At 40.6% G+C, this 27,257-nt stretch overlaps 1 protein-coding gene across 1 annotated transcript; it reads left to right on the top strand.

Annotated features, from left to right (window-relative positions):
* The first annotated feature begins 3,565 nt into the window (after positions 1–3,565).
* Positions 3,566–26,520, top strand: ctdspl3 (CTD (carboxy-terminal domain, RNA polymerase II, polypeptide A) small phosphatase like 3). The gene is made up of 11 exons (XM_020931701.2): positions 3,566–3,857; positions 12,069–12,183; positions 14,186–14,326; positions 15,494–15,608; positions 15,683–15,794; positions 18,099–18,185; positions 19,955–20,017; positions 20,882–20,961; positions 21,043–21,169; positions 22,883–22,978; positions 26,372–26,520. The coding sequence occupies exons 1-11, from the start codon at positions 3,720–3,722 to the stop codon at positions 26,435–26,437; spliced, it is 1,140 nt and encodes a 379-aa protein (XP_020787360.1). The 5' UTR covers positions 3,566–3,719; the 3' UTR covers positions 26,438–26,520.
* Positions 26,521–27,257: the final 737 nt, after the last annotated feature.

Here is a 27,257-nt window from a genome sequence, read left to right as displayed (position 1 = left end):
CATGTTTAACACGTTAGAATGAATAGAGACTGATGGCCAGTGTTACAGATTACATACACCAAAATGTAGTTTGTAACGTAATCCATTAAAATACTTAAAGTGAGTAACGTAATGTGAATACTTTGGATTACTTGACATTGTCGTGCTTTTTAAAACTACATGAATGTAGCGACCACATCCTGAAAATTCTTGTTTGTTCTCTTCAAATTGGCCCTGGTTTAGACCTGGTTTATTCCTGGTTTAGTCCTGGTTTAGTCCTGGTTTTAGTCCTGGTTTAGTCCTTGTTTAGTCCTGGTTTTAGACCTGGTTTAGACCTGGTTTAGACCTGGTTTAGTCCTGGTTTAGACTTGGTTTTAGTCCTGGTTTAGTCCTGGTTTAGCCCAAAATGTGAAAACAGGAAAATACGTCTGTGTAATCCATTTATTTCAATAAAGTAACTGTAATCCAATTACCACTCACTGAAACAGTAACTGTAACTGAATACAGTTACTCATAATTTGTACTCTGATTACGTAACTCTGGTACATGTAATCTGTTACTCCCCAACTCTGCCGATGGCTCATTCTAAGAACCTTTATACCACAAACACTAAATATTAAATATTGGCTTTATCAAGGTAAATTTTCAAAAAACTTGCAGTAAAAAGTTAATTTTTAATTGATGCCAGGTAATTTGGGCCAATTCACCCAGAAGCCTGAGGGCCAAGAAAAAAATTCTTTGAGGGCCGCATTTGGCCCACGGGGCATAGTTTGGACATGCCTGTCCTAAACTACTGGTGTCTCCCCAGCTGCAGGTTGTTCTGCACAAACAGGTTGGAGACTCCTGTTCTAAACAAGAAGCACACACACAGACAGTTTGTCAGTAAACTCTCACCTGAGCAGCTCATGATGCTGGAGCTCAGGTGAGAGCACACGGACAAACTGTCTGTGTGTGTGGTTCTCAAGATGCACTGTTGCACAGAGGAAAATAATCCAGGGGGTCATGAAGGCAGCTGCCCTCTTCCCTCTCTGGAAGATCTGCACAGTTCCTGCTGCCTCAAAAAGGTCAGTTCCATCCTGAAAGACTCATCACACCCCACGCACAAACTGTTGAACTGGCAGGAGATAAATAGAGGAGATAAATTGTGCTAAGAAAAACATATTTTGATATAACATATATTTTTTTTACGTTTTACATTTATGAATGTGGATGTGTATGGCTGGGCTCTGTGTGGGTGTGTGAGGTGAGTACTTTTTTGTTTTGTTTTAATCCATAGAGACTTTTATTATTTATTGATACATTTGCGCTGAACAAGGACTGCACTTAATTTCGTTGTATCTGTTACAAGGACAATAAAGATATTCTTCTAAAATTCTTCCATTCTTCTAATTTTTTTTAAATGTGTATAAATGGGTTGAGAGTTTGATAGAACAGGGCCTGGTTGCTTTGTGGATGCTCCCCGCGGTTACTTATACACTCTCATATTAACTTAAAGGTTGTATAGAGGATTTTTTAAGGGAAGAGAAATACAGCGTCCTTTTTCAAATGTTGTGCATGTGTGACACCATCTTCCTCCTCCACAGCTCCCTCCAGAAATAATTTAGAGACCGATGCCTCAGCTTTTAGACCCTTCGTCTGCTTCAGTCGCGCCATCGCTGGAGGGAATCTCCAAGAATCACCTCAGTTTGTCTTCGCTCCTTTTCCCCTTCTCTTCTTCTTTCAGCGACCTCAAAAACGGACTTTCCTTTGCGGCGAACTGGTCGTGGATTCTCGTCCGCCGTCGCAACAAAGTTTGTGCAAACTGCGAGGAAGCTACAGTTAGAAAAAGCCTCTAAGAACCGCTGCATAGTTACCCTAGAAACGTAAGAAGTTTGATTGACAACCTGACAGCCAATAGAAAATGAGGTAGCCTTTTTATCTATTGGCTGATGTTTATCTGGCTTCACTACGTCCACAGTTGATTTTCTTTTTTTCATTTTTTTTTTTCATCATAATTACAAAGCTGCTGTGTCTCTGTAATGGTATTTTAAACTTTCATTGACAATTTGAAACTGAAAAAAAAAAAAGAATGAAAATCTATCAATTGTTGACGTAGTGAAGCCAGATAAACATCAGCCAATAGAAAACGAGGCTCCCTCATTATCTATTGGCTGTTAGGTCGTCAATCAAACCCCCTAAATTTCTAGTGTAACTGAATCGCTGGGATTACGTGGTTTATGCAACGGTTCTTAGAGGATTTTTTAAACTGTAGCTTCCTCACAATTCGCACAAACTTTGTTGCAATTGCAGACGAGAATCCACGACCAGTTTGTTGCAAAAGAAAGTTCGTTTTTGAGGTCACTGAAAGAAGAAGAGAAGAGGAAAAGGAGCGAAGACAAACTGAGGTGATTCTTGTAGAATCCTTCCAGCGATTGCGCGACTGAAGCAGACGAAGGGTCTAAAAACTGATGCGTCGGTCGCTAAATTATTTCTAGACATGTCACTTCAACAGTCATTCTAAATGCGCACTGGCTGTAAACAAGCGTGATTTCTAGAGCACAGGTGTTAAACATGCGGCCTGGGGGCCAGATCCGGCCCTGCAAGACCTTTAATGTGGCCCTTGGGTGATTTTCAACTAAAATATTTTAATTCTGTTTTTTTATAAAAATTTTGTAAATTTTCTGTGGTGTTTATCACAGCAGCGTCTCCAGCGTCTCTGTACGTGGCCCCTCCCACCAGAGCAGCACAAATGAAGACTTGTCTCTTTCCAAATGTTCTTAAAGGACGATCGTTTTGACTGTTGACCGTGAAAAAAAAAAGTCCAACATGAGAAAAGTGGAGCCGAGTGCAGGATTTTACAACAAAAATTGACTTATTCCTGTTTACATACAAGTTATTGTTAAAACATTGTGCTGAAATTGAATTTTTCTTCAAGTTTCAGGTTGTTCATAATATTATATTATAATAAGAAAGAGTTCATCAATTAAAAAAGATTTCTGTAATAGATTTGTGTTTCTCTGCACAAATATTTGAACTTATTGTTATTTTTGGGGTTTATATGACATGAGTTTTCTGATCCGGCCCCTTTGGGATCAAAGTCGGTTGGATACGGCCCCCGGACCAAAATGAGTTTGACACCCCTGGTCTAGAGTAAAGAGGTGGGAGAAGGTGTTTCTACTGAGGGAGCTGGTGTCACGCATGCACAACATTTGAAAAAGGACTGTCGCTGTCTTTCTCTTTCCTTAAAAAAAATCCTCTATACAACCTTTAAATGTGTATAAATGGGTTGAGAGTTTGATAGAACAGGGCCTGGTTGCTTTGTGGATGCTCCCCGCAGTTACTTATACAGTCTCATTATTAACTTAACTTTACTCTCCTCAATGTGGGCCACGAATAAGCCCCTCCAGTCAGTCAGTCTGCCCCACATCCTCCACATGAAGTGAGCGGGTCCACGGCGCCCCTCCCCCGGCCTCGAACTCGCGCCGGGCCCCGCTGCAACGTGACTGCCTCCTCACGTTGACGCCGGAGCTCCGCCCAATGGCAGAGGGGGCCGCGGCGGGCCTATGGCAGCCGGGAACATTCAAACACAGCCCGGCCACTGCGTGCGAGCTCCGCCGGGGCGGAGCCACACACCACCAGCCTCCCCTTTTTACACTGTTTTCTCCGCTCACACTGGGGGAAAAAAACGGACATAATCTCAGTTTGGGTTCGATGTTAGCAGCAAAAAAGACGATATTTGTGGATATTTTTGACGGATTAAAATGAGGTTGAGACCGAGGAGAACCGTGGAGGCTTTAGCCGAGTCGCCGCCGACCGTCTACCGCCGCCGGCTGCGCAACAAAGCGACGCCGCGGCGGACCCGGGTCTCCGCCGCGACCGAGAGCCCCACACACTGGCTGGTAACGCGGCTTTGTTTTGTCCCCCCCTTCTTCCACAGCAGACAAAAAACACACGGAGCTTACAAAAAGTTACGTGTTAAGCTTTAATTTTGGTGTTTTGACCATCGCCGACGACGTTAACGGAAGATGGCGTCGTGCTTATCTCGAATTCGCCGTGTTTTTGGGGGGATTGATAACGCGGAAAAGAGGCGTTAAATTGTCTAAAATTTGTAAACGTGAATTAACCTTTTATGATTTTATTCTGTGTGAAGTTATGCTCGTTTCTAACACTTGTATTTTGGCTTGTTTTTAGTCGTTGTATTGTCCAAATAACCCGCTAAAGTTCTGAATGTTGCCAGTTCTGAATGTTGCCAGAATTTTCACCAAAATTCAGCATTTGTGGAGTGACCAAATGTTTCTGTTTGTCCGGGACAGTCCAATTTTTGAGCCCTGTGTCCCTTGTCCTAGCAGATTTATCCAAAATTAATAATTTGTCCCAGTTTTGTACAAAAAATGACCCAGGTGTCTATTTTTGACCAATCTGAAACCTGGCAACAGTAAACAGAGGAATAAATTGTCGTTTCTTTCGGTAAAATCCAGAAAAAACTGCTTAAAAATGACCAAAACACAAAGAAAATGTGGCTATACTGACTCACATGTTAGTCATGAATGAGCCGGGAGCATAACAATTTTCCTAAGTTGCGCACTCGTTTCACAATTTTATTTTGTAGTTTTTTTATTTTGAAAATCTGACTTGTCTTAAGCTTTTGTTGTCTTTAAACTTTTTTAACACATAATTAGATTAAACCAGGACGAAACAATGGTTAACTCAAGTCTAAAACTAAACTAAACAGTGATAAAATAGGTTTAAATTAGAACTAACAGGACTTAATCTGGTCCACAAAGGGTCTGAAACAAGTCTAGATGGTACCAGGACTAAACCAGGGACTAAACCAGGGACTAAACCAGGGACTAAACCAGGTCTGGAGAAAGCCCCCTGCTCCACTCTGACACATCCTGCTTTGAGGGGCTCAGTACTTTTCCACTGGGACCACACAAGTTAGTATCTAAAAAAAAAAAAAAATGCTATTGGACAAACTGAAATCGAATTATACACATTTTTACCAGTTTCTACATCAGTTCTTTTTGGTTTACGGACAGTTGCAAAGACGGATTTATGTATTTTGGATAAACAAATGAGAGTTTATGCTGCTCTTCAGATCAGATTAGTCAAAAATTGCGATAGTCCTGTTTTAGAACTGGTTTAATCCTATTTTTAGTCCTGGTTTAGATCAAATTGGTCAAAAAAATAGGGACATTTCTTGTATAAAACTTGGACAAATCAGTGGTTTTGGATAAATCTGTTGGGACAGGGGACACAGGACTCAAAACTGGGACTATTCTGAGTAACTTGTGTAGGGTCAGCCACTTGTTTGTCTCCATGGAGATGCTATTGCTCTGCCTGCAATGTTCCACAGTATGACATTAAACCAATCTATCTAGCAGAGGGTGACCAGATTTTCAAAATATAAAACTGGGACATCTCTGGTTTGAAGCAGTTTGTAATAATAATAAAACTGTGAAACAATCGCGCAATTAAAGAAATTAGTTCTGCACTATCACGAGTCGGTATCATCACATTTTCTTTGTGTTTTGGTCGTTTTTTAAGCAGATTTTGTGGATTTTACCGAAACAAATGACAGCATATGCTTCTCTTGACTGTTGGCAGGGATCAGATTGGTCCAAAATAGAGACACCTGCGATATTTTTTGTGTAAAACTGGGACAAATCACTGGTTTTGGATAAATCTGCTGGGACAGGGGACTCAGAACTCAAAACTGGGACTGTTCCAGGTAAATACAAACGTCTGGTCAAACTAATCATATAAATAAACATGGATTTTTACTGTGAGCGGGTTTGCGTCTCCACAGATCTGACTGGTAACTTGACCTAGTGGCGTAACTTGCGGCAGAAAAGTTAGTACTTCAAATCCTAAGTTAAAAAAGTGCTTTCTATTCTATTGGACACAGACAAACTCCTGACGTCTGAGCCTTTCATGGGGTTTTGTGTACAGTTTTCTTATTTTCATTTCTCTGGCAAATACTGTGATGATGTGTGCTAGAATTTGCGACACTGTTTAAAACGATTCGGCACAGCAAACACACACCTACGCAAAAACTATGTCTATTGTTTGTGCTGCTTTAGTTTTGGAGAGATTAACTGTTCTTTTAAAGGTTAAATTGGGGTCAGCCAGCCCCACGAAGCTTCAAAATCCTCTAAAACGACACAAAATGGAGTCACGGTCCTTCGTTTTGTGCTGATAAAAGATCTGAGGCTGTGGAAAAGTCTGTATTATATAAAATATGAGTCAAAAGCAGATTCCTAAAGACAGATACAGACTTTTCCACAGCCTGAGATCGTGAGCTTGACCTGTAAAAGAATCGTCAATATCTCCTTTGCAGCACAAAACAGCACAAACGATTGACTCAGTTTTGAGTCATTTTAGAGCATTTTGAAGCTTCCTGTGGGGCCAGCTCACCCCAATTCCACCTTTTAAAATAATCTTTAATATCTCAAAAACTAAAGCGGCACAAATGACATTTTTTGCAGCTTAAATTTTGGGCCGTTTAGAGCGTTTTTAATCTTCCTGGGGGCTGGTTGACCCCAGTTTGACCTCTAAAAGAATCATTAATATCTCCAAAACAAAAGCAACACAAACAAAACTTTTGCGGCTCAAACCAGCACAAATGAATGACACTATTTTAGGCCATTTTAGAGCATTTTTACACTTCCTGTGGGGCTTACTGTCCCCAATTTGGCCTGTAAAAGAATCATTAATATCTCCAAAACTAAAGCTACACAAATGAAATTTTTTGCAGCATAAATTTTAGACACAATTTTGGGCCGTTTTAGCGCATTTTTACGCTTCCTGGGGGCTGTCCGACCTCAATTTGACCTGTAAAAATCGTTAATATCTCCAAAACTAAAGCAACACAAACAAATCTTCTTGCAGCACAAACGAAGTGCAAACTATTGACAGTTTTTGTGTAGATTTGCATTTGATGCGGGGCCAACTTCCTGCAGGTCACTGTTAAACAACCCTGAAGTGTTTTATGTTTTGAGAGACGACTGAAATTCGAACTCCTAAACTAATAAAAGAATTCCATGCGATTTCGAACACGCTTTTACACAAATAACACTCCTCGGAGACGGTGAGGACATCTGACACACAGGAACATATTTGTAGAGCTCCTTAACTACAGGGCTGGCAGCTTTTTCACAGACTAACACCTCGTAAAGACACGGGGAGGGCAGACTGAAGGTTGTTTGTTCCTTCCCGACGACATTCTAGCGATGGTACGACGTAAATAATCGCAGCTTTTCCCGTTTGCGTGCGTTTGTTGTGGTGACGTGCCGTCTGCCCGGGGATTACGCTCCGGTCTGGTGGTGTAGCGTGTTAGTCTCTGCTGAGGGAGGGTCGCACGTGGTAAGTAGGTCACGCACACACATGTATGTTTCCCCCAGTCTGTCGGAGGAGTGGAGTTTTACTGCCCCCGTCACGTGTGCGCTGTTTTTAAAGGGTCACGGGAGCGCAGGGAGAGAGAATTTGGGGGGAAAAAAAGAGATGGAAGGAATGTGAAGTTGTTTCTCAAGACGTATTTGACTTTAATCTAGAGTAAATTTATCTCTGAAGTTTGGGTTTTGTTTGAAGTGCACACACAGTACACTACCAGTCAAAAGTTTGGACTCTAGGAATGTGCAAAAATACTGAAATATCGACACTGTATTGTTTAATTTGATGATACAGTATCGATTATCATGGGCTGCTGTATGGGTATATCACCAAGAGTATTTTTAAGTGTATTTTTATTAAATTATTTTGTGTAAGAGCTGCAATTGTGTTGATATTTTCACAGATTTGGGTGAGTAAAATGAGTGTTTTTCATATAAGCTTTGCACAAACTCAGTGGACTTTTAGTATTTTAGCCTTTCTTTTTCACAGAACCGCTTTGAATTGTTTTGGAATATATCGTATCGAATCGTATTGACTCTTACGATACATTTTTCAATATAGTGCACGTATCGGCAACTTCTTGTAGTAGTAGTAGTAGTAGTTTATTTGGTCATTTTGCAGCACTACAAAACGACACAAAACTCTACTATCGACTACAATCCCATGGATCATGACCGAAAGGATTTAGTCTGTAGTAAAAGATACTTATAACTAGGGATGGGCATGATTAATCGATAATTGATCATTAAGAATTTCATCAATTACGTTCATTTTAATCGACAAACCGAATGTATGTTGCTGTGTGTATCGTGACCAAACAGGTGTGTACATGTGTCTCTGCATCAGAAGGAGCGAGACACAAACAGTGGGTCAGTCTGTAACGTACCGAAGCACAAATGTGTATTTAACGATGATTTGTACAAGAAATTCCAGGCTTTCTGTTGCGTTCGGGACAAGTGTGAGTCCATGTGCACAGTGTATAAAGCAGGCACATATGTTTCTGTGTCCAGTGGAAAGAAGTTTTGCCAGGTGAGAGTCGCTCAATGTCGATGATGAGGCCCCGCCCCCCTCCCCCCGTACGCTGTCCTGGTTTTGACAAACGCAGAATATGGTCACACTGAACCTGTATTCACCTGAGTCATGTCTTTTAATCGGACAGAAGTTGAACCACATCAGCGACACAAGAGCTGGAGTTTTATCTTCACTTAGTTTATATAAATTAGTGATGTGGTTTTAAGTTTTGTTTCTGTGAGAGTTGAACAAAACTGAATTAAACACATTATAATCTAAACCGGATTAATGTGGCTCTAGAGTCGTTACGGTTTATATGTGGTAAAGTTGATTTATGCAGATTAGTAGTGCAGATAGTAATAATAATGATGATCATTTTAATATAAAAACGTTAATGATTAATCGATAATCGATCGTTAATTCTTCCGACGATCGATTAAGAAAATTTCATCGAATGCCCATCCCTACTTATAACGCCAAACCTTATTAAACAATGACAGAATATGAACAGCAAGTTAACAATTTCACATACGACATACTACGTATACTCTGGTAAAATCCTGAGAAGATTTAACGGTATCAAAATTTCAATACCGCCCAACCCTAATCCTTAGTAATAACTCATGTTTTATATTGTATATTCTTCCAAATACCTTCACACTGAATGAGAGAGTGTGTCCAACAGAGCTGTGTCTCATTAAGAATGACCCACATGATACAATATCATTTGTCTCTTGTATATTACAGTATTACCAAAATGTTTCAGTACGACTTTGGTAAGTGAAGCTACATCGCTGTGTGGTCTCTGTTTACGACCTGCAGATGTATAATCTAAATAATAATAATCTAAAGTTTCACATGAACCATCTCCAACGCAACACAGACAGAACAGACTCACCGTCAGCAGCACATCCTCTGTCACAGAAAGAACACTCATATTCCACTGAGTCGTGTCCTTTAGTCCGACAGAAGCTGAACGGCATCAGTGCACAAGGAGCGAGCTGTTTTTATCAGAGCTTTAGAGTTTATGCAGATGAGTCATGTGGTTTTAAGTTTTGTTTCTGTAAAACATAAACAAATGTGACTTGAAACCAAAACGCTGCCAAATTGTAGAAGTACTTGTATTTTTTGGGACCAACTCTCTTGTGGTCGGACTTGTCGTCTTGTCTTGGTCTCTTATGAGCGTCACGTGACAACAGAACAAAACTAATCGAACGTCGTCTCCTCACACAGTTAAAAGAAACATTATAGACGCTATTAGTTTTTAATTGTGATAGATTAAACTGAAAATAGAACCACACATTCATTTGTGCTGCGCAAACAAATGTAGGGATCAATAAATTATAATATCATATGAGGTCCTTAAGCGCTGCAGATTTTTTTGATTGACAGTAATGAAATTGATACTGTTGATACTTTCTGATACCGCTGGATACTGTAATACTGTATTACCGCCCAACGCTACTAGGGATGTGTGTAGAACCCCTCAGTCGTTCAGGCAGAATCAATGGCAAAAGGAGAAATTCAGTTTGTTCGGGGTGTGCAAAAATATTGGAATATTGATATATCATATCGCTTAATGTGATGATACAGTATCGATATCGTGGGCTGCTGTATCGATATATCACCAAGAGTATTTTTGGTATATTTTACTAAATTATTTTGTCACAGAGCTACAGTTTTGTTGCTTGTTTAGAGGAAGGAAACTTTTTAATGCGACACATTTGACATTTTCACTGTTTTGATGATTAAAATGTTTGTGTTTCATATGAACTTTGCACAAAAAGTGGTTTAACAAAGACTTTTAGTATCACAGACATGATTTAGCCTTTATTTTTATTGAACTGTATCGAATCCATTTAAAATATATCGTATTGAATCGAAAGCTCACTGTATGGAGGTATGTATCGTATTGGCAACTTCTTAATGATACCCAGCCCTACAGTTTGTCAACTGGACAAAAGTTTATTTGGTTGAACATGTTTCACAGCTCATCCAAGCAACTCAACACTTCCTGAAAGTAATACACCTACATATTTACAGTTTCTGTTCGTTAGACCTATTGAACTTGTACTCAGTGTGGGGTCATATTAGCAAAATCATTCAGGGACATAATGGAGCTTTCTCACCTCTGGGCCTGACCTGGCTGTCACTTTTGTTTTGTTTTCTTTGTTTGTTTTGATTTAGTTTTGAGGAGGGAGTTGTAAATAGGAGACAGATGACGTCAAAGTCCTACGATTCTGTTTAAAGAAGGATTCTCTTTCAAATAAACTTTTCTTCAGTTGACAAATAGATTTTCTCTTTTTGCCCTTACTACGGTTTTGCAAAAATATTGAAATATCGATTATATTGTATTGTCTAATGTGATGATACAATATCAGTATCGTGGCCTGCTGTATCGGTATATTTCCAAGGGTATTTTTCGGTACATTTTACTACATAATTTTGTTACAGCACTACAGTTTTGAGGAAGGAAACACGTCTGTGCAACACATTTGACACTTTGATGAGTAAATTGGGTGTGTTTCAAGTTCACTTTGCACAAGAAGGTTTAACAAACACTTAATGTCACAGCCATGATTTAGCCTTTATATTTGAAATATATCTTATCGGATCGAAAGTGCACTGTATCGAGATATATATCGTATCTACAACTTCTTAATGATACCCGGCTGTATTGGACACGCTGTCTCATTCAGTGTAAAGGTATCTGGAAGAAACATGAGTTACTGCACACTTTTTTGGTTACGAAATGACGTGTTCAATTCATTCATAGTTTGGATGCTTTCAGTGGATCCATAATGTAAATAATAGTCCTAAAGATCCTTTTTTTTAGTCCTTTAAATTACACTAAAGACCTTCACAAGACCCTCTCCATAAACGACATCTGAAATCTATGGAATTCTCATGTTAGTTCAGTCATACAGATTCCAGTCTTTTGTCAAACGTTCTGCTCCTGAGCACATTTTAAATCGGCAACACACAAAAGAATTCTACGTCCACAAGAAAAAAAAATCGACATATTTCCTCACACGTGTTGAAACCGGCGAGTATTCAAGCTTGTGTCGGTGCTAAACCAGTGAAAAGTCAGGAGAGTCTTTACAGCCGCCTCACGCTGCTCCTGAAAAGATTAGTTTGTGCGATTATGATTTTTAAGATATTAACAGCTTTATTTTTCAGCCAGTGTCGTCAACCAGCCCCTCGAAATGTTAAACAGCCTCCAAAAAAGGTAGAAAATTATACAAAAAGTTTGTATTCATGTATCATTTGTGCGAGTACATTTCTAAAATTCTTAATTATTATTTACGCTCAACTGACTGCAGTGGCTTCAGCAAAACTCTGCAAAACTAGTGAAAATAAACGAGCTCAGGCTGTGGAAAAGTCTGTATCTGTCAACTTTGCAACTTTTTTTTTAGCCAATCACAGTCTCTAATCCCTCGCCTCGGTCTTGTTTACTTCCCAAAATAAAGGAAAAAGCTTTGCAGCTCCTCTAATGAGACGAAAGAGCGCGCAGTCTGATCTGTCAACCGCTGCTGAGACTCAAAGTAAAATAATATAAAGTAAAGAGGGAACTATAACGGCGTTACACAGGAAAGAGTATTTCCATAGATTACTGATTACGTTACTGAAAAATCGCTGCTGCTCCTGAAAAGAGGTGCTCAATACTCGGGTCCCAGTCCTAACCCAGGTGTGTGTGGTGTGTTCAGGTGGACTCGGACAGCTCCGGGGACTCGCCAGATGAGGTGCCCACTCTGAGGAGGAGAGTCCCACCCCGAGGACGCCAGAGGAAGAGGCACATCCCAGTGGAGGACCACGACAGAGGTCAGTAACACAACTACAACACATGTATATGACTGTACTGAACCAAGTGACACATACAACAGATCTTTTTCACAATGACGGGAAGTGCTGCGTTTTAGGTTTAAGGAAATTCCAGGTAATGTTTTTTTATGGCAAAATGTGTGTCGTATTCTCCAGCAGCTGCATAAATCTGCCCCATCACCAAATCTTCAACCAACAAGCTCCACAAAGTATAAACATTCTAACATGAACAATTTATCCACACCTATCAAGTGCTCAGATATTTTTATCTAGTGAACATTAAGTTTGTTGAAACTGCTGCAGGCTGCAGTTTCTGCTCTAAACACCGAGTCCCAAACAGATACAGAGTGTTCTCTCAGCATCTGACCAAAAGCACGAGGGATGTAATGTTCTGGTACAATATTTTCACAAAAAACATCTCATGATACAATATTTATTTCAGTGTTTTGTGGAGGCCAAACAAACTAAACTGAATATGCTACTTTTTCCTTTTTAAAATGCCTTGACAAGCCTTTTGCTCTGTCATTATCCTAAAAACTAACATTTAAAAGTGCTCAATAATCCTTGTATCATTCGTTTATTCGTTTTTCAATATAAAACCAAAGCTAAGAAAACTAAAACAAACAACTGTTTTCTTCATTATTTGTCTCCAAAACCAAAATGAAAAAAGGATAACAGTTCGTTTTTTCAGTTTTTGATTTTGTGTTTAAATGAGGAATGGAACAAACGGATAACGGACTGATCCAGATCTGGGACTGAGACCGGGACTGAGACCGGGACTGATCCAGATCTGGGACTGAGACCGGGACTGATCCTGAGACCGGGACTGATCCGACCGGGATGACCGGGACTGAGACCGGACTGACCGAGACCGGGGACTGAGACCGGGACTGAGAGACCGGGACTGAGGACTGAGACCGGACTGATCCAGAGACCGGGACTGATCCAGAGACCGGGACTGAGACCGGGACTGAGACCGGGACTGAGACCGGGACTGAGACCGGGACTGAGACCGGGACTGAGACCGGGACTGAGACCGGGACTGAGACCGGGACTGAGACCGGGGACTGAGACCGGGACTGAGACCGGACTGAGACCTGATCCGGGACTGATCCAGAGACCGGGACTGATCCAGATCCGGGACTGAGACCGGGACTGATCCAGATCCGGGACTGAGACCGGGACTGATCCAGATCCGGGACTGAGACCGGGACTGATCCAGATCCGGACTGAGACCGGGACTGATCCAGATCCGGGACCGAGACCGGGACCAGTCACGTAAACGGGAAACGTCCGTTATCCGTTTTTTCCATTTTTCATTTAAACACAAAATGGAAAACAGAAAAAACAAATCGTTATCTGTTTTTCATTTTCTTATTTTTGGTTTTACATTGAAAAACGAATGAACGAATGATACACGGATTCTCAATAACGGTTATTTCATCTGTAATCTGCAGTGAAACAGAGCAAAGGATCATGGTCTTTGTAGTTCCTCTGTTGTTGTTTTTTTAGCAATTGCAGCACCATAACAATTCATTTAAGCAAAGAGACCTGTCATATTGATTTTATTGTGTGACTTTTGTTGATAATATAACATTATATTTCAGTTGTTACACCCCAAGAAAAGTCCCCCCCCGTTTCGTGACAGGATTTGGAACATTTTTTTTTTCTTTTTATGTGATTTTGTGCAACAGTTTTAGGTTGATTTTTAGTCTTGGCTTCAGTCCGGGGGAATAAGTTTTGTTTCTCTATTATCAGATGAAAAGATAACGGGATTTGGTATCAGCAATTTATAGATTTTAAGTAAACATTTTATTCACAAATGTCGTTTTTTTAAGATTAATCCACACACGCACATGAAAGTGACATTAAATTCCAGCCTTTATCGTTCAGTCAAACATGAGGAAACATCATGAGTGTTCCTCAGGTCCAGATCCAGCGGGTTGTGATCCTGAAACAGTGTGATATAAAACTGACTTGTTGACTCTTTGTCCTCCTCCAGACCTGACGTTTAAGACTCCCTTCCGCTCCATCATCCGTCAGGAGCGTGTGCTGTCCGAGATCGACCCGGTGACGCCCCGCAACACCACGGCCCGCAACATCTACTCCCCCATCGTGCGCTTCCTCACGCCCAGCAAAGAGAGTGAGTGTCACCGTGTGAAAGCGTCAGACTCTGTAGTTTAGATCTGTACAAACGTCGTGATTCTTGTATTTGTTTGTAATTTTTGTGTTTTAAAATGTGAACTTTAAACTGAATCCTTTTTTAAAAACATAAATCACAAATCTAATCAGTCACGAGGCTTGTCAGATAAATCCCTGTTTGATATTTCTCCCAAATCCCGTCATGTAAACGCTCCATCTGATTTTTTATCGTTTTCATCTGTTTTTTTTTTTTTTTTTACAAGGAAAAGTGCAGTGCTGTTTAAAAAAAAAAAGAACAAGGAAGCAAAGATCAAAGAATTATATATAAAATTTGTTATACTTTGTCCGTGTACCAGTCGTTCTTCTGAATTTCACTTAAGAACGAAAAACGAATAAATTGGGAAAACGGTTTATTAAATTTTTTCTGTTTTGGTGTCAAAAAAACCAAAAAAAACAAACAGTATTTAAAGTCAATTTCAAATAACATCAATTACAAAAAACAGTCTTGGTGCCCATTTCAGTTTTGATATTTTATTCTCTCTGGTTTATTTGCCCTGGAAGTTCTGCTGTTGGAAGAGAATAAAGTATCAAAATATCAAAATTGGAATAGGCACAAAGATTATTTGAAATAAACTTTCAAATAAATATTTTAAATAGAGGTTGAAATCTGTTTTTCTGTTTGACACTAAAACGGAAAAATGAAATAAACTGTTTTCCAATTTTATTGTTTTTCGTTCTTAATTGAAATTCAAAAGAATGAATGTTACGTGGACCAATCACCTGACAAATTAGGACAAATTTTATATAACTCCTTTTTCTTTCATTTTGTCTTTTGCGCTTTTTTACATACTGCACTGTACTTTTTCTTGTAAAAAGGAGATGAGAACGATGAGAAATCAGATGGAGCCAATGACATGATGTAGGATTTAGGAGAAATATCAAAGTGGGATTTTTCTGACAAGCCTCGTGACTGACCGGATTTGGTGATTTATGTTTTAATAATAAATAGGATTCAGTTTTAAAGTTCACATTTTAAACACGTCCAGAAGAACTGACAAAAACACTGAAATCAGATTTTCTCTGCACACGCGCTCACTTCTGTGTGTAGATATTTTGTGAAGTGTTTTTGCGTTTTGGACTTTAACCTGACGCTCGTCTCTTGTCACAGATATGACATGTCACGGTGCAGCTCCTCACGTCCTGATGAGTCCGGAGCAGGGCGTGTTCGGGTACGGATCCATGGAGCTGCTGGCGGGAGACGAGGACGACGACGTGTTCAGCCCGTAAGGACCCGAGCACGGCCGTAGTACGTGTACCGGTGTGGCAGAGTGGTTAACAGTGCTCTTGTGTGTTGCAGCTTCACCTTCGTCAAAAACATCCCGTCTCTGTCGGAGCACGCCCAGCCCCAACTCCGAGACATCCCCCCGAAAACCAGGAGCACCCCCGAAGCCACGCTGGTGCTCGACCTGGTCAGTCTACAACACGCGCACACACACACACACACACACACACACACAAACACACACAAACACACATATGAAAACACATACACTAAATAGCACACAAAAACACACACACAAAACAGACAAAGACACAAAAAACATACAAAAATACACACAAAACACACACAAATGAAAACACACACACAGAAACACACAAAAATAACACAAACAAAAAAATAACAAACACACACAAAAAACACGCACATACAGAAAAAACACACACAAGAAAACACACAAATGAAAATACACAAACGAAAATATATGAAAACACACGGAAGCACACAAAAAATAACAAACACACACAAAAAAACCCACACGAAAACACACACTTACATAAAAAACACACACACAAAAATATACAAAAAATACACACAAAAAACACACAAACGAAAATATATGAAAACAAACACAAAAAAATAACACACACAAAAAAAACATACAAGAAACACACACACGAAAACACACACAAAACACACACACAAATCACGAAAACACACAAAAATAACACACACAAATAACAAACGCACAAAAAAAAGAAACACACAAAAAAACATACAAAAAATACACACAAACGAAAACATAAGAAAACACACACACAAATATACACACAAACACACACATATGAAAACACATACGCAAAATAGCACACAAAACACACACACAAAAAGCATACAAAAATACACACGAAAACACACTCACGGAAACACACAAATAACACACACAAAAAAACAACCACGAAAACACACACATACATAAAAAAGACACACATAAAAATATACAAAAAATACACACAAAAAACACAAATGAAAACACACACAAAAAATAAAGCACACACACACACACAAAATAACACAAAAACATACAAGAAACACACACAAACAAAAACATATGAAAACACACACAAAACACACACACACACAAATCACGAAAACGCAGACACGAAAACACACAAAAATAACACACAAATAACAAAAACACACGCATAAAAAAAAAAGAAACATGCAAAAAAGCATACAAAAAATACACACAAACGAAAACACACACGAAAACACAAAATAATACACATAGAAAAAAACACACGAAAACACATACTTGAAAACATACACACACAAAAAACACAAATAAACACACACAGACACGAGACTGTAAATGTGATTCTGACGTGAGTTGATAAAATGTGCAGCAGCGTTGGTTCTGTCTGTGGATTTTCTGTTGGAATATTTTTAGAATCACTAATTACTCTGGAGTTTTTTGATTGGAGGAAAAAGTGTGTCTCAAAATGTCGCCGTGAGCACGAAGCAGAACAGACGACTGAAACTATTTTATATTTTGTTCATTTTCAACGTGTCGGTCTATTCTAGTCATTAACTGACACCTACTGCTACTACTACTGCTGCTACTACTACTGCTACTGCTACTGCTGCTACTACTGCTGCTACTACTACTACTACTACTACTACTACTACTACTACTACTACTACTACTACTAGTACTGCTGCTGGAACTATTAAAACTGCTGTTACTGCTACTTCTACTACTACTACTGTTCCTACTACTAATACCTCTACTACTGTTATAGCAAATCCTACCGTAACTCTTACTGCTGCTACTACTGTTACTACTACTGCAACTACTGTTACTACTACTGCAACTACTGTTACTACTACTGCAACTACTGTTACTACTACTGCAACTACTGTTACTACTACTGCAACTACTGTTACTACTACTGCAACTACTGTTACTACTACTGCAACTACTGTTACTACTACTGCAACTACTGTTACTACTACTGCAACTACTGTTACCACTGCTACTACTACTACTTGTTACTTCTATTACTGCAAATCCTATTGTTACTGCTGCTACTCCTACTACTACTACTACTACTACTACTACTGCTACTGCTGCTACTGCTACTGCTACTACTACTACTACTACTACTACTACTACTACTACTGTTACTACTGTTACTGCAAATCCTACGGTTACTGCTTACTACAAGTACTACAACTACTAGTACTACTGTTACTGCTAATATTGTTTTATAACTGGTTTATAAAAGTGTCTTTGTATTAAAATAAGAAACATTTTTACATTTGACTGTATCATTTGTGATAAAGTGTGAGATCTACATGTGTCTGTAAAAACAATGAAAACACATTTTGGACTCAGCATTGTTTTAATCCAGTAAAACACAAACTCAGTCCGTGTGTTGTAATTATAATCCTGCATCGTTGACTTTGTGTGTTGTTGTTGTTGTTTGTTCAGGAGGAGACTCTGATGTACAGCTCTCTGACACCGATCGAAGACGCAGAGTACTCCTTCACCACCGTGTTCCAGGACCACCAGTACAAGGTCAGACACGAGCGCACGTGTGGAGGCTCGTGCTCCTACTAAAGTGTTAAAAAAAAAGAAAAAAACATCACCAAGTCTGAGAAAGTTAAGAATAATGCAACGTAAAACAGCTTCAACTCGGACTTTAATGGAGTCTGACCTGAATTTCTTTAATGGAAATGTCCACAGCCAATTCTCTAAAAGACTGTGGAGAGGAGCAGAGTTCAGATTTTGAGTAATAAATTTGACTTTTTCTTGTATTAAATGGTCGTATGGGTAACACTTTATAATAACTACACCTTACTTAGCCTTAATAAAGCATGAACAAAGACTTAAAGGTTGTATAGAGGATTTTTTAAGGGAAGTGAAATACAGCGACAGTCCTTTTTCAAATGTTGTGCATGCGTGACACCACCTTCCTCCTCCACAGGTCCCTCAGTAGAAACACCTCTTCCTGCCTCTTTACTCTAGAAATCACGCTTGTTTACAGCCAGTGCGTGTTCAGAATTACTGTTGAAGTGACCTGTCTAGAAATATTTTAGTGACCGATGCGTCAGTCTTTAGACCCTTCGTCTGCTTCTGTCGCACCATCGCTGGAAGGAATCTCCAAGAATCACCTCAGTTTGTCTTCGCTCCTTTTCCCCTTCTAGTCGTCTTTCAGTAACCTCAAAAATTTACTTTATTTTGCGGTGAACTGGCCGTGGATTCTCGTCCACCATCGCAACAAACTTTGTGTGAATTGCAAGAAAGCGACAGTTTGAAAAAACCTCTAAGAACCACTGCATAAACCACGAAATCCCTGCGAGTCAGCGAGTCAATAACACTAGAAACATAGGGAGTTTGATTGACAACCTAACAGCCAATAGATAAAGAGGGAGCCTCGTTATCTATTGGCTGATGTTTATTTGGCCAAACTACGTCCACAGTTGATAGACTTTCATTGTTTCTTTTTTTTGGTCATCATAATTACAAGGCCGCTACGTCTCTGTAATGGTATTTTAAACTTTCAATGACAATTTGAAACAAAACAAAAAATCCTCCATACAACCTTTAATTAATAATGAACAAAGACTTAATTAATAATGAACAAAACTTAATTAATAATGAACAGAGATTTAATTAATAATGATTCACTCTTAGTAAATACTTAATAAAGCATAATTTGTCTTCACTTTAGAAAAACTCTCAAAAAGACTGAACTAACAGATAACAGCTGCCTGAATTATCATTGCATTGCATTATTAGTAAATCATTCTCTCATGACTTACTAATGATTAATAAATGCTCAAATGGTTAGTTCATGAGTAATTAAGTATGAAATAATTATGAGTAACTATTTACAGCACAGGCAAATTAAGTGCAAGTGCTAATTATGGTAGTAATTAAGTAGTTACTAAGCATGAATCATTATTAAGTCCCTTCTTCATTATTATTTAAGCCTTTGATCATGCTTTATTAAGGCTAAATAAGGTGTAGTTATTATAAAGTGTTACCGTCGTATGAAATTAATACTGACCTTTATTTTATTTTATTAGTGAGGCAAAATAAATCATGAATGCTAAATATGAGAGTCAAATCACCAGCCCTTTGAAAATTATGTTAAAATGTGCCATCAGACATGGAAAAAAATGAGGAAAAATGCCAAATGTTTCCACACTTTTCTTTGCATTATCGGACATCAACTGAATAGACTTTTACTGCCACCATCAGAGTAGAAAGGGCAGTTAGTTTTGCTTGTATCTTAGTCGTGAACATTATTCCTTTGTTCTGACTCAGACGTCTGTTCGCAGGTGTACATGGTGCTGCGTCCGTTTGTCAAAGAGTTTCTACAGGAAGTGTCCAAAAACTACGAGGTAACGCTTAAGAATCGTCATGTGACCTGTGGGGTTTTCCATTAAAATAGTTTATCCTGAAATCCTGATCTGAATCTAGCGCCATCTTTATCTTAAGCCTCAAGTTGTTCCATCGCAGAAATAAACCTGAGTTTGACCAGAGCTAATTCAGGTCTGAAGTTTAAGCTGGACTTTGTGCTCGCGGTGACTCTGAAAAGACCAGATCAATGGAGCAACAACATCACAGAAAATGGGATGATTTTTAGAATGTGATTAAATGAGTGGGTGTGCGCTGTGACTCCTCTGAGTTTGATTCGTTCCATGGAACTTTTCTACTTCATTCTGATCTGAAGAGTGAGAGGAAAGACACAACTCCTCCTCTTCTCCTGTTCTCCTCCTCCTCCTGGTCGCTCTGTGGACAAAGAGGAGGTTAATGCACCCGGGGGATGGAGTGGCCTGACCCCTTGTGCGGTTTTCCGCTGTGTGTAGGAGCGATGGACTGTAAAAGTCTGAAGCCACACGTGACTAAAAAAGTCACTTTTTAAACTGTATCAGACGGAGACAGGTGTGTGATGCACAGGCTGAAACTTTGGACTAATCTGTTTCTTTAGACGTTCTTGGAGATGGAGCTAAAATAATCTTGACAGTTAGTCTGGTCCTGACCAGGTTTGTTTCCAGGTGCTTGTTACTGCGTCATCTCAGCACCACCTCTGTTTAGTCACTTTGGTGGAACTGAGGCTTTGATAAACCTGGATTGGCCAGATAATCCAGGCTTTCGCTTTAGCTCGCTTCATGGAAAAGCCCCCTGGTCTGATGCAGTTTAGTTTAGCTCCAGTGATGCTCCACACAAACCTGAAGGACTGACTGTTTGTGTTTGTGTTGCAGCTATTTATTTACACGTGCGCTAAAAGAGAATACGCCGAGAACATCCTGGACGTCCTGGACCCTCACAGGAAACTCTTCAGGTGAGACCCACGAGCTTCAGACGACTGCTGCCTCTGCGTTTATACACTGTGTATGTACTGACCCTCTGCCGCCCCCTGCAGGCACCGTCTGTACCAGGACGACTGCTCCTGTGTGCTGGGACACTACATCAAGGACCTGACCATCCTGGGACGAGACCTGTCCAAGACCGTGGTGCTGGACAACGCCCCCCACACCTACCCCCACCACGTAAGCACCGCACTCACAGCACCTCGATACACTCTACACGCTCTAGTCCCACACCTACCCCCACCACGTAAGCACCGCACTCACAGCACACACTACACGCTCTAGTCCACACCTACCCCCACCACGTAAGCACCGCACTCACAGTACACAACGCACAACGCTCTAGTCCCACACCTACCCCACCACGTAAGCACCGCACTCACAACACCGATACACTCTAACACGCTCTAGTCCCACACCTACCCACCACGTGCACCGCACTCACAACACAACATACACTCTACACGCTGTCCCCACACCTACCCCCACCACGTAAGCACCGCTCACAACACACGATACATCTAGTACACCTACCACGTAAGCACCGCACTACAGCACAACGATACACTCTACACGCTCTAGTCCATACCCCCACCACGTAAGCACCGCACTACACAGGTACTGATGTAACAATACAAATGTTATGGTGTGATCAAGAACATATTGTGACAAACTGTGATGCAACATGGAAATGCATGTGATACTGAGTGGACATGCTTGTGCATTGCACAAATTTGGTTCTGCGTTACTGGCATATTCAACAATTAAGATGGAAACCTTCTTTTTTAACAGTTATTTCTTCATGTTGGAACACAGGATCGTGGTCTGTGTAGTGTTGCTCCTACTACAAACTTCTAATTCCGCCCATGATGTCACTGTGAGACCTCTGACCAAACGAGATCACGATATTTCAGTTACTGTTCCATCCCTAGACAAGACTTGATATTTGAGACCAATTCAAAACCATAAAAACCTTCTGTACTGAACCCTTCAAGAACTTTGTGTATTTTATTTTAGAAAAGGACTTATTTTCAGTCAGCTGACGTGCTTTACCGCTAAGGGTCACGTCACGGTCATGTTAACAACAACTAGCATGCTAACAGCGCATCAACACTGCATCTTGATTTGTAGATGAACCAATGAAACTGTTTATAATTAATTACAGACGAGGCACAGCTGTCTCATTTTGACCCCAAGAGCTTTGAGATTTGATAATATCTGTATGTAAATCCAAATCCACTTTATTTCTAGAAGCACATTTTACAAACAAAACAGTTTCCAAAGTGCTGCACAGAGATCAGAACATGAAGACAACAAAACGGTAAATTGCAAAAATGTACCGTTTATAGGCATAACGGTCCTAAAACAATAAAAGCAAAAGCATAAAATCATGAAAGAGCAGCAAATAAGTCAACCACAGGACCACACAACTCAGAATAAAAAGTGGGTTTTAAGACGAGACTTAAAACTCTCCACTGTGGGGCTGTTGGGACGTGGGGCGGGCAGAACGTTCCAGAGTTTGGGACTGACCACAGAGAAGGTCCCGTCCTCCTGGTTTTAAGTCTCGTCTTAGGCCCCACGAGCTGGAGCCGGACCTCGGAGTAAATCAGGAGGAGGTCCGAGACGTGACTGAGACGAGTCTGTTCAAAGCTTTAAAAACAAATAATAAAATCTTAAAATCTGTTCTAAGTTCTGAGGGAAGACAAATGTAACTTTATTACATGGGAAAAAAAATAAGGTACAGATCCTGAAACAGATGATTTATAGATTGCACCTTCTTGTTTACGAGCATCATTCTTTCCTGTTCTAGTTACGTAATAGTTTTAGATGTTTAATCTCTATGGTAACGGTGTGTGTGTGTGTGTTCGTGTGTGTGTTGTGTGTGTGTTCCAGCTGATGAACACCATTCCCATTAAGAGCTGGAGCGGAGAGCCCGAGGACCGCGAGCTGCACCGGCTCATCCCCTACATGGACAAACTGTGCTCTGCTGTGAGTCACCGTCTCCCGTCCACACCAGAGGCTCGACTCGCACTGGAGCTGTCACCGCACGCACAAAACACGCACAAAACACGCACGAAACACGCACGAAACACGCATAACACACGCGCACAATAACACGCACATAACACGCACATAACACGCACATAACACGCACATAAACACGCACATAACACGCACATAACACGCACATAACACGCACATAACACGCACATAACACACGCACATAACAAACGCACATAACAAACGCACAACACGCACATAACAAAACGCACAACACGCGCATAACACACAAAAGACGCACATAACGCACACATAACTTGCACAAGACACGCGCAAAACACATGCACACAACTTGCACACCAAACACACATACAAAACGCGCACGCAACACTTGAATAAAACACGTGCACAAAACACACACAATAGAAAACACATGCACAAAACACATGCACAAAACACATGCACAAAACACACGCACAAAACACACGCACAAAACACACACAAAAAACGCACAAAACACACGCACAAAACACACACAAAAAACGCACAAAACACATGCACAAAACACACAACAAATAGAAAACACGCGCACAAAACACATGCACAAAACACACACGCACAAAACACACGCACAAAACACACGCACGCACAAACACACGCACAAAACACACGCACAAAACACGCACAAAAACACGCACAAAACACACGCACAAAACACACGCACAAAACACACGCACAAAACACACGCACAAAACACACGCACAAAAACACACGCACAAAACACACGCACAAAACACACAACAAATAGAAAACACGCGCACAAAAAACACACGCACAAAAACACACACAACAAATAGAAAACACACGCACAAAACACACGCACAAAACACACACAACAAATAGAAAACACGCGCACAAAACACATGACAAAACACACGCACAAAAACACACGCACAAAACACACACAAAAAACGCACAAAACACGCACAAAACACACACAACAAATAGAAAACACGCGCACAAATCACGCACACACACGCACAAAACACATGCACAAAACACACACAAAACACGCACAAAACACACAAAACACATGCACAAAACACGTAGCAAAACACACACGGACCACACTGAGGAACAGACTCTGATACCAACACTCGTTCTTTACACAACAGAATGGGATTTTCAGATTTTCATTAGTGTGGCTTTATATCTGTGTAATCCCTCTGTGGTCCAGGTTCCATCGGGTCTGTCGCTCTTATACTGAAGTGATTCAGGACGGGTTCATTTCTGTCCTGAAGATATGACTCTTTTAGTATCAATACCTGCTGAAATTAGCGTCACATTTTCAGTATTTTTGACCCTAGTCTTAGCTCATACTCAAATTTCCTGTCAGACTTGTACAGATTTTTGTACAAACTGCAAATGTGCTGAAATACATGAGATTCTTGCATTAGTCAATAGATCTTTTTCACAACGGCTGTAGGTTTGAGGAGCTTCTGGTTAATGTTTTTCTGTGTCAAAGTGTGTGTGTAAATGTGTGTCGTATTCTCCGGAAGCTTCATAAATCTGCCCCATCACCAAATCTTCAACCAACAAGAATTTATCCACAACTATCGAGAGAAGAAAGACGAAAACTTAAAGGCGACAACGACGACGCATTAGTGACACACTGAACAAAACTAATGTTATGGTCACGAATAAAACAGAAGTAACTTGTTCACTCAGACTGATTCTACAATTAAAATTAAAAACATTAGTTTAGTTCAGTGTGTCACTAATGCGTCGTCGTCGTTCTTCCTTTTAAGTTTTCATCTTTCTTCTCTTGAAAGTTGTGGATAAATTGTTCATGTTAGAATGTTTATCCTTTGTGGAGCTTGTTGGTTGAAGATTTGGTGATGGGGCAGATTTATGAAGCTGATGGAGAAAACGACACACATTTACACCGATATTTTGACACACAAAACCATTAACCGGAAATTCTGCAAATCTACAGCAGGACACTTCCGGCCGTTGTGAAAAAGATCAATGGTAACACTTAATAATAACTACACCTTATTTAGCCTTAATAAAGCATGAATAAAGACTTAATTAATAATGAACAAAGACTTATTTAACAATGATTCACGCTTAGTAAATGTTTAATAAAGCATAATTCGTCTTCACTTTAGAAAAGCTCTCAAAAAGACTTAACTAACAGATAACAGCTGCCTGAATGATCATTGTATTGCATTATTAGTAAATCATTCTCTCATAGTTTACTAATGATTAATAAATGCTCAAATTGTTAATCCATGAGTAATTAAGTATGAAATAATTATAAGTAACTATTTACAGCACAGGCAAATTAAGTGCAAGTGCTAATTAAGGTAGTAATTAAGTAGTTACTAAGCGAGAATCATTATTAATTCTTTGTTCATTATTAATTAAGCCTTTGTTCATGCTTTATTAAGGCTAAATAAGGTGTAGTTATTATAAAGTGTTACCAGATCAATTCAGAGGCCAGTTTAAGTCTTTTTGTCAGCTGTTTAAAACATGAACGTTGAACAGAATCAACAGAATTAAAGCAAAGATGTTAATTTTGTCTTCTTATGTACTTTAACTTCTTAAGGTTCCTTTTAAAGACAATACAATAAATACACTTTACAGGTAAATACACTTTACTGTTTTGTCTTTAAAAGAACCAAAGAAGTCAAACTGAATCCTATTATTAAAACTTAAATTGCAGATTTAGTCGCAGTGCTTGTCAGAAAAATCAGACGTTTTTTCCTAATCATTCAGGCCATTTAATAGAAGCGTTTACGGCGCTGTGAGTCTGTGCTGCTGTTCTAGTGAGTGACCTGCAGGTGGCAGCACAGGCCCAAGTGTGACCGTCTGAGGCGCACGGAGCTCAAGTGTCTGTTTACATATCAGCTCTGGTTTTAGCGAGTGTGTTTAACCTGCTCCTGTCATGTTGGTGGTACTTAACTGTTTTTCTGTTTTTACGGCTGCGTCCTGTGAATCAACAGTCACAGCGACGCGAGTTTAAATCAAATAAAAGCAAAATGTGGTTTTATTCTCAATCTTTCCCATCAAATGCTTCATCAATAATAAACACTATAATATTTTTACACATGTGGGATGTAGTTTAATTTCTGAGATCACATAAGACTTCAGGATTTGAACTACTTTAATCTTACCTTTCTAAAAATCTTTCTGTTCTTCTGTCCCTTCGCTCTTCACACAAACTGAACCTCTGCAAACTCATGTTGGCTGGTGTGACTGGGAGGGCATCTGGGTGAAAACTGCAGCGTCACTTTGAGCCGCGCTGACCTCTGACGACCCGATGAAGGGAGCAGGGTGAACTCTGTCTCTGTCTGACACTCCTGCTGTGTTTTTCAGGAGGACTTCCGGGAGGTGCTGAAGAAGAGGAAGGACCACTTCCACAGACTGCTGTCCGAGGACTAGCTCCGCCCCCTCGTGACCAGCCCCCCCTGGCCCCGCCCCCTTTGCCCACGCCCCCTCCTCGTCCCTCCACGTCCCTGCCTCCTCTGCCCTGTCCTCTCCTCCTCCTCGTCCCTCCTCGTCCCTCCTCGTCCCTCCTCGTCCCTGCCCTCCTCTGCGTCCTTGCCCTCCGTCCCTCCTCGTCCTTGCCTCCTCTGCGTCCTTGCCTCCTCGTCCCTCCTCGTCCCTCCTTGACCCTGCCTCCTCTGCCTCTGCCCCTCCACGTCCTCCACTCCCTCTCGTCCTCTTCGTCCCTCCTCGTCCCTCCTGTCCCTCCTCTGTCCCTCCTCTGTCCCTCCTCCCCTCCTCTGCCTCCTCCCTCCTGTCCCTCCACGTCCCTCCACGTCCCTGCCTCCTCTGCGTCCTTGCCTCCTCGTCCCTCCACGTCCCTGCCTCCTCTGCGTCCTTGCCTCCTCGTCCCTCCACGTCCCTGCCTCCTCTGCCTCCACGTCCCTCCACATCCCTCCTCGTCCCTCTTCCTCTGTTCCCTCCTCTTCGTCCCTCCTCTGTGTCCCTCCTCTTCGTCCCTCTTCTGCTCCTCCTCTGTCCCTCCTCTGTGTCCCTCCTCGTCCCTCCCCTGTGTCCCTCCTCGTCCCTCTTCGTCCCTGCTCTGTGTACATTCCCGCAGTGGCCGCTGTCTGGTCTCCTTGTGAAGAGCAGACTGCGTTTCAAACAGGTCGTCCATCACTTCCACAGACTCCTGCTTTAAACAATGAACCTCCAGCTCCGTGTACTGTGCAGATATTGTTTATATTATAATTTATTGATTATACTAATCAGCCTT

The sequence above is a fragment of the Boleophthalmus pectinirostris genome, unplaced genomic scaffold, assembly GCF_026225935.1.
Source record: "Boleophthalmus pectinirostris isolate CB_2022bp ecotype Guang Dong unplaced genomic scaffold, ASM2622593v1 HiC_scaffold_7, whole genome shotgun sequence".
In the NCBI taxonomy this organism is placed as follows: Eukaryota; Metazoa; Chordata; class Actinopteri; order Gobiiformes; family Gobiidae; genus Boleophthalmus; species Boleophthalmus pectinirostris.
This window is presented reverse-complemented; position numbering and strand designations above follow the sequence as displayed.

Excerpts from the sequence above, each read along its gene's own strand:
- ctdspl3 (XM_020931701.2), top strand. The coding sequence starts at position 3,720 with ATGAGGTTGAGACCGAGGAGAACCGTGGAGGCTTTAGCCGAGTCGCCG. Across the intron at positions 15,795-18,098 it reads CCACGCTGGTGCTCGACCTG|GAGGAGACTCTGATGTACAG; the intron begins GTCAGTCTACAA and ends TTGTTTGTTCAG. Across the intron at positions 20,018-20,881 it reads AAGTGTCCAAAAACTACGAG|CTATTTATTTACACGTGCGC; the intron begins GTAACGCTTAAG and ends TTTGTGTTGCAG.